At 37.8% G+C, this 9,281-nt stretch overlaps 1 protein-coding gene across 1 annotated transcript in view; it reads right to left on the bottom strand.

Moving 5' to 3' along the window:
- Nucleotides 1-5,643: 5,643 nt before the first annotated feature.
- LOC124282706 (F-box/WD repeat-containing protein 7-like) overlaps nucleotides 5,644-9,281 on the bottom strand; it is a 33,552-nt gene continuing 29,914 nt past the window's right edge. Inside the window, 4 exon segments of the mRNA XM_046718726.1 lie at nucleotides 5,644-6,277; nucleotides 6,725-6,826; nucleotides 7,554-7,738; nucleotides 8,807-8,929. Of these exon segments, the coding sequence (XP_046574682.1) occupies nucleotides 6,154-6,277; nucleotides 6,725-6,826; nucleotides 7,554-7,738; nucleotides 8,807-8,929 (534 nt within the window). The 3' untranslated portion in view covers nucleotides 5,644-6,153.

Here is a 9,281-nt window from a genome sequence, read left to right as displayed (position 1 = left end):
ATTTATTATGAAATAAACTACACTTCAAGATTAGGTTCTTAACTTGTGTTTTTCTGTCAATAACTTCGTATGTGGTTTCTGAAAAGGCAAAAAAGAGAAGAAATGTTTCTAATTGTCTTGCAGTTCATTGAATGATGATCAGGGTTAGAATTGGTCTTCAGTAACCCATGCCTGTCTTAAGAGGCAATGCTCTAACAAGAGGCAGACTAACAGGATCGGGTGGTCAGACTTGCTTGGTTGACACATGTCATCACATCCCAATTGCGTAGATTGATGCTCATGCTGTTGATCACTGAATTATCTGGTCCAGACTCAATTATTTACAGACCGCCGCTTCCACAGCATTTCCACTTTCTAAATGGCATTGTGTATTTCATTGCTTTCGGACGTGGGAGCCGTGCCAATTAACACTTATCAGACTTTTGTTGGGTACACAAAGTCCGCAGTCTAGACTACCAGTTGTCCCGACTTCAATTTTGTAGGTAAGCCAGCGTGGGAGTGGCTGAGCGGTCTAGGGGTCTGACTGTGTTTGCTGGCGATTAGGTGCCTGACTCTGAGGGTGTGGGTTTGAATCCTGCATGGGACTCAACCCAACAAAAGTACTAGAATCTGTACTTTACAAAGAAAGTGTAATCCTAAAAATAACATATGTTAATGATTGCTTGTCTATCATTTTCAGTTCGAAAATAAGACAGTGGAAACAAAAAATGTATTGTAAAAAAACTCCATTAAAAACGTGTCATTCTTAATATCAGGAATTGATTTCGAACATGTGTGTCGGTGGTCTAAATGTAATTGTGATAACTGTCCTTTACATTGTTCAGTATGTGTGGACAATTCTCAGCTCCCTGGGGAACATCCAACCAATGCTGTTAAAACAATGTACCCAATAACGGCTGGACTAAGATATGAACACTAACATAGTGTCATAGTGTCAGCAGTGGAAATCTAAGCATGAGTCAAAACTCTGAAGACTGCCTGTATTTTTGCAACTGCATCTGGTCACTTCCACAATTGCTTAGCGTATATCCATGACAACCCACCTGATTAATAACACAATGACTGGGGTACAATGTTTGAAATTTATTCTGTATAATTATTCAACTCCACAATTATTTACAAAAGTATACAAACACATTTCTGTACAATAATAAATAGTATTCTAGGTGTATATATACATATCACAGTGAAGCTTCAAGTTGGTTATCCAAAATCAAACAAACACACAGAACACTGCCGTACACAATAAATAGATAATATTATCATGATTATTATTCAATGTTGTACACAAACTCCAAAGGTGAAAATGACACACAACTTCAGTCACAGTCCTGATTACCACTGTCAGAATTTCTAAATTCATAAATCTCAATCGGTAGTGAGATTTACCATCCATTACAATTGACAATACCTAAGAGACAAAACATTTAATATTCTCAGAAGGTGAATGAATTTCTTTCCATCACCAATTTCACAATCTTTTTATCCATCTATTCCAGCATCCACTTTCACCCCATACACTACACATATACACCATACCGACCGGATATCAAACGGTTTGTTCCTTATAGCATTATGTAAATGCATTCAGCATCTGTAAAAGATTAATATTTAATTGTTCCAAGTTTATATGAACCACAGGGCCATGATAGGTTTCTATTAAACAGACATGTACAATCACAAGGTCACATGTCTTCATGCTGCAATGACGCACAAAACAGATGATGTCATCCCTGATTGGTTAATAAATCAATGTCTTCACTGTTCAGTCCGACTACAGAGTTATTACAACAATCTGAGTCAGAGAATCTGACATATTTCATGACATGATTGTAGGTAGTGTGAAGATCCTACGGTTAAAAGACATTTTGATTGGTTGATGACTAGATGAACAGAGTTGTGTGACATTCTCAGAGGTGGAAATAACTTAAAATTGCTAGTGTACTCCAGTACAGTGGCACATGTAAAATCACTTGCCCTGATAATTTTTCCACTATACCGGCCGTTTTCTTGTTGATTTTTAAATAAACAACATAATTAACATTGGAATATCAACTGGACACCGGTACAGTGTGATATACAAATTTGCTTGCCCGACAGAAAAAAACACTTGACTCGGGCGTCGGGCAATGGGTTATTTCCACCCCTGATTCTACATAAGTGTGATAGGGACAGTTTGACACACTTCACAATTTCCAGTTGAACCATATTTTCCTCAAACCTGTTCCATACAGGTTACGTCTGTTGTGATGATAAATATGTAAGCTATCCATAATCCTTGACCCTCCAGCCTTTCTGTTACAATAAATGTAGATGTCTATAATCCATAATCCTCAACCTTCAAGGGTTTCATTTTGGATTGTACATAATATCTTCAATCCATTGTCCTTGACCTAGACCTTCTGCCTTAGTCCTTGACCTTCCGGAATTGGACATATATCTATAAAAGTACTTGTATCTATAATGCATAATCCTTGACCTATCCCTTCTGCTGGAATTACAAATACATCTATAATCCATAATCCTTCACATCCTATCCTTTCTGTTGGGATTATACATATGTCTATAATCCCATATCCTTCATGTTCTAGACTCATTTAAATTATTGTACAAACATTCACAATTCATAATCCTTAATCTTCCAGACTTTGTTTCAATTGTACATATACTTCCATCATATCTTATCCTTGACTTTCTAGCATTTCTTTGGGGATTATACATATATTCCTTATACATAATCCTTGACTTTCTGTTTGGATTGTACTTGGATTTCTGCTCCACTTGGTTTAAGGAAAACTAAACATCCATAAGAATCACATGTACAATACATGTTGTCTTCTGTTGTTTGTTCACACGAAGTGATAGGAAACCCTGGAAAAAGGTTTGTGAAAGCGTAACCCATGGATAAGAGGACCCCTTCTACAGACTGCTTTTTTTGGTCCTCAAAATTCGGCTTATAGACGGTCATATACGGTACATATTTCACACCCTCTACTACTTGCTTTACATAGAGCTATGGAGGCAATTGCTGCACACACAACACTGTTAACGTTCCTTGTATTGAAGGTACAACTGCAATGATGTGAGAATATACAACTGTTGACCCTGTGAGATTCTCAACATGGTTTCAGTACAGCAGACTCTATTTATAATGTGTGGGTACCATCATGTAGAGATTCATATATTACAAATATAAAATACATTTCTCAGTCTTAAAATACACAAAATACATGGGTATTATAAATCTCTGACAAAACTATGTATGAACACACACATGGGTATTATAAATCTGATGTATTATCTAATACTGATCACAAATATAGGCATTTTTAGCCAAAATATTAGTATTTGGCACCATGGAGAAACACTGGATTTACAACATGTAGTAAATACTGGGTAATATACCTGGAGATATATGTATTCACACCAATGTGAAAACAAAATCTGAACACTACGTAAATTAGAAAACACAAAAGAATATAATGCAATAGTTTCAACACAAAACTTTGCAGCATTGAGTTTAATTTTGTTGGGTTTGCAATGGCCCATTCAGCAATATTCCATCTACATGGAGGCATCCTTTAGGACACACAGGCATACACACACACACACATACACACACATAAGTACACATGTATGCATGCATAACACAGATCACAAACTCAAAAAAGTCATAATAATATTTGATAAATAAAGCAGCAAAGATACCTGAGATATTTCTGGAAAGTTCTAACAATGTCATTTCTAATACCTCCAAACATTAACTGATGAGCATAGCAAACATAATAAATAAATAACTTGTATTTATTCATTTCATGCCATCCATCTACTGGCTATAAAATGTTTGGTGTTCTGAACAAACATGTGCATGTTCCCTCAACAACATTGATGCAGTCAGGAATGACATTGGTGTAAATTGTCCAGCCATTATTAGTTTCCATTTAGAACTACCCATTTACATTCATACTTTGAGACACAGAAATATATTCTGGTCGAACTGCTCCAATCACTCAAACCAAGGAATCTAAAGCCTCCATAAGATGATATGAAACATCTACTGACCTAACTTCATTGTTTTATTAGAATGATCACCTGACTTACTTAATCAGCTGAATAGAATGCTCAATTAAAATTTTAATTAAATCAGTTTCAGGTGGATTTTCTCCAGATTTTCAGGGAGACAGAGTAAAAGATTTAATTGTATTAAGTGAGTGAGTGAGTTTAATTGTACACCACTTTTAGCAATATTCCAGCAATATCACGACAGGGGACACCAGAAATGGGCTTCACACATTGTACCCATGTGGAATCGAACCCGGTTTTCCGCGTGACGAGCGAGCACTTTAACCACTAGGCTCCCCCACTGCCCCAATTGTATTAAGACTGTGGTTCCACAAACAATATTCTTTTATATGATTCATGTTGATTTTTAAGACTAGGAAAACTTTACAAATACACAGACTTGCTGACACATCACTCTTCGTTTACAAGGTCGCGGTCGCTTAGCACACACCGGGTTCGATACCCGACATGCGTCATACCAAAAGACGTTACAATATGGTACTTGTTGGTTCCTGCCTGGCGCTCGGCATTAATGGGTACAACAAGGACTGGTCGGCTCGGAGTCAGTATAATGTGTCTGAGTGGGGTATTCATGCTTCACTGCGGCTTGGTATCTCAGTGGGCTAGCACTATAAAACGAGCTTCAGTCTGGGCTAGTACAAGCAGCCGCACATACACATACACACGCATACACGTCGTCATATGAGCGAAATATTCTCCAGCGCGACGTTAAACCCAATTTCACCTCACCTCGTTTACAGTCGCTTAGCACAAACCAAGTTAATAACCAAATATGGATAATAACTGTGATTTCTCATGAAAATACATTACTTACGCATTTTATTCACAATTTCTGAGCATTCTAGGCCTATCTGCATTGGCTATGACTACAAAATATTTGTTAGGTACTGACCAAAACCTACTACATATTTGTCACCGGGACAAAACAAATACTGTTTGAGATATCTTTCACTTGCATTAGCTCAAACTCTCAAGATACTGGATGATTAATTATAAGGCTGGAATCAATTGATTGTCAGAATGACAAATTAATAACTTGCTTGAAATTTCTTTTAAGTGGCCATGCTCCACGACAGTGGGAAAATGTCTGGTCTGATTTCTGTGCTAACATTGATATTGCCAGGTAGACAGACACCAACCTTCTGATGGTCACAGTGCAGAGAGGACGAATATGCCACTGGAAATAGTTTTACACATTTTCAGATATTCTCAATGAAAGTTTCAACATTTCATGATGTAAGTTTACCTAAATGAGTAGACTTGTTCAAAGTGAAACAGGTGAGAACACATGACTGGACCGTGTAAGATGTGACGAAGTGACAGAAGTACTCGGCTTGCTGCAAGGAGCTCTGGCTTGGAGAGTGATTAATTTCACATGACAAATATATATTCATTTCGTAATCTTGGCATTGATAAAGACTGACTTCTAATCTAATCAACCTGCAAATTAACATTTTAGGACTCATCTGAAAAAAAACCCTGACCTATTAAAAGCCAGTTTACTCTGAGCACGCTTATGTTGTTGGTTTTGCTGTGTGTAGTTCTAATCTTTTGGTTGGAGAATTGAATCAGGCATGAACAAAGACGCCTGACTGAAATTATTTTGAACATGATTTAAAACCAACGAGAACCATTGACATACTGTACATGCCCTTCTTTCAGTGTCGGATACGAAAGACAGAAAGTAGCCATTCTGTAAGCAGGTTTGTGTCAATCCTTGAACAAAGTTTCATGCATTAAAGTCTCAAGATCCCTTGAATGAAGTTTCAAGTTCTACACATTGAAGTCACCAGTTTCATAAACTGAAATCTCAAGCTGTTTGCAGTGACCGTATATTGAGGTCTGAAGTTTCATGCATTGAAGTCTCAATTTTCATATATTGAAGTCTTGAGTTTCATACATTGAAGTCTTGTGCTGCATACACTGGGGCCTGAAGTTTCATGCATTCATGTCTGAAGTTTCATACATTGAAGTCTGAAGTTTCATACATTGAAGTCTGAAGTTTCCTACATTGAAGTCTGAAGTTTCATATATTGAAGCCTGAAGTTTCATGCATTGAAGTCTCCATTTTCATACATTGAAGTCCCAGATTCGGATCTTGTGGTCATAGGAAGCACTGGCAATTCTCAGTTCATCAAAACGTATACAGTTAACCTGCTCTGAGTGGCCAGCAAAGGTCTGAATGCTCTCCTCTCTGGAAAACATAAATCGTTCAAATCACACTTTTGTGACAAATAAACTGCTCAAAGAAGCTGAAATTTTGGGGGTGTTCTTTTAAAAGTTCTTTTGAATAGTTATCTTCACACATTAACCAAAATGTTCTCTGGCTTGGGAAAAATTACCTGTAGATGACATTTTCTCATAGTGTAACATAGTGTGCCAACAAAACGTTTACACGAAGCTTACACCATGAATGTGGATGGTTTCAAGATCAAATGTTTGGTCCTATTGCATAATGAAAGCTATAAATATGGATGCTTTATGTTGAATATTGACAAACTTTATGGATAACAACTTCTTTTATTTCATGAGTTCAACATTTCAATAAAGTGTCAGAAGTTTTAGATCAGAACTGACATTATGTTCATTCATTGAGTCAAACAAATGGTTTTCCCCATCACAGCAACACCGCTAGACTTACTTGTTGACATCCCAGTATTTAAGGAGGCCATCTTTCCCAGCGCTGACGATCATCCCCTCAAATGTTTCCGACTCAGCTATCCTCAACTCGACACTTTCCACTCTGAAAATACATTTGTATTACAAATCATTCATTGCCAACCCATTTCAGTTAGTTCATTATATGGGGCGGTGGGGTAGCCTAGTGGTTAAAGCGTTGGCTCGTCACGCCGAAGACCTGGGTTTGATTCCCCACATGGGTACAATGTCTTAAGCCCATTTCTGGAGTCCCCCGCCGTGATATTGCTGGAATATTGCTAAAAGCGACGTAAAACTAAACTCAGTCAGTCAGTAGTTCATTATACAGTTACCAGAGTTATGTCAACTTCACACAGAAGCCAAAGAGCTGTAACAACTTAGGGATAATCTGTCCCTCGTGAATAAACTGTGATACTCTCAATACATTTGAAATTACTCATTCACTCCTAAATAACAAATATTCTACAATTTAAAGTTTTGCAAAGTTTACTTTACATATTACTCATTGATATTTTAAGAGAGAAAACAAAGAAAATGCGTATGAAATTTCCACTCTGCAGGTAACTTGACTCCAGACAGCCTGTTGTCATGGTGATGTAATGTCATCAGATTGTGACATCACGAACAATGGATGATGTCATATCATTGTTTTCTCAACAATGAAGCACTATGATATCATATTGCTTCAGCTGACCAATCCACATTAAGTAAAATTGGGAAAAGCTTAAACTGTTGCATGAAATGTTCCGTTGTTTTTGTCCCCAAAATCGGATAAAAAGCATGTACATCAAACAAATGACAAAATATCTGACCTTTTGCGATGTTCCTGGAAGGTCCTGATGAGTTTCGTGTCCTTGACCCTGTACAGACAGATTGTCTCCCCATAGGAGCAGGCCAGGTATCCGTTGCTGAAGCTGACGGACATGATGGAGGTAGTCTGACTAATCCATATCACCTTCTTACACTTGCTGGACTCACAGTCCCACAGTCGGACGCTCTGTACAACACAGGTATAACACCTTCATGATGGTGTGCAAAGATTCCAGTCATAGTATTTCAATTTTCAGATGCTACTGAGCATTCAAAATGGTGAGTATTTTTGGAGGGAGTGTTCACTAGGGGCATCATTCAATAGGTAGAGTATTTGATGAGGTGAGGTGAAATTGGGTTTAACGTCGTGCTTGAGAATATTTCGCTCATATGACGACATGCATGCGTGTGTATGTGTATGTGCGGCTGCTTGTACTAGCCCAGACTGAAGCTGGATTTATAGTGCTAGCCCACTGAGATACCATGCCGCAGTGAAGCATGAATACCCCACTCAGACACATTATACTGACTCCGAGCCGACCAGTCCTTGTTGTACCCATTAATGCCGAGCGCCAGGCAGGGACCAACAAGTACCATATTTTAACGTCTTTTGGTTTGACGCGGTCGGGGATCGAACCCGCGACCTTCCGCTCTCCGGGCGGACGCTCTAACCACTACACCACGGAGGCGGTCATAGAGTATTTGATAGGGGAGAAGTCAATAAGGAGTATTCTATAAGGAAAGTTTTCAAAAGGCATATGTTCAAAGAGGGGTGTATTTGATGGGGGAGTGTACAAAAGGGGATTATTCATTAGAGGGGCACATTAGATAGGAGAGAGTGGAACAGGGGGAATATTTGAATGGGGATTAGTTTGGTTCAATATTTATCACATCAACCTTGATTTTGCTATAATTATAATCTCCACCCCAAAAAAAATACTGCATAGGTAATATCAATATAAGAAATATTTTTTAAAATTAGTGTTTGATTGTTATAATTTTGCCTTTATAATGCTCGTTTTTGTACATGGTACAAATGCACAGTGCAAAAAAACACATCTTTGGATACCTAAATGCACGTTTACATTCAGAAGTGTCAACTTGCATGAAAATGTCGTGGAGAAAAAGTGGTTATCAATGCTGATCCAGAATTAAATGTCTTATCTCCCTTTAAAGTTAGCAGATTAAATTCATGAACATACACCTACCGGGTATGCGTTTCTTTTTAGGGAGAGTATGTATGAAATATGCTTACCCTGTCTGCTGAGCCTGTGACTATTATGTCTCCGTCTTCCGTCATATCGACAGCGAACACAGCAGCGTGATGGCCACTGAGCGTGTGCAACAGGAGGCAACGGCCAATATCCCAAACTTTTGCCTGGATGCAAGTAACAATTGGCACAATGAAAATTGTCATTTTGACACAAATAAAAATAATTTTTTTAAATATGTTCACATATCTATAACAAATTGATAATTGTTTTTACCTGCAAAGCAGCTGATATTCGACCTCAAGTCACCATCATATGTCAGCATAAATTTCTAAGTGTAAATATAGTTATAAGTGATGTCAATGCTTAGTCAAGGTGACTCATATTCCTCTGATAGCAGGGCCCAAAAAGTGAAAGGGTTAAATTTACATTACAGTATACCTTTGAAAATATAACAAATATTGAAATCCATCGTTTTGAATAGAACAAACAAATTCTGACTTTGCCTGTCAAGATCAC

The sequence above is a fragment of the Haliotis rubra genome, unplaced genomic scaffold (assembly GCF_003918875.1).
Source record: "Haliotis rubra isolate DU_JTF1 unplaced genomic scaffold, ASM391887v1 Scf301, whole genome shotgun sequence".
NCBI classification, from domain to species: Eukaryota; Metazoa; Mollusca; class Gastropoda; order Lepetellida; family Haliotidae; genus Haliotis; species Haliotis rubra.
This window is presented reverse-complemented; position numbering and strand designations above follow the sequence as displayed.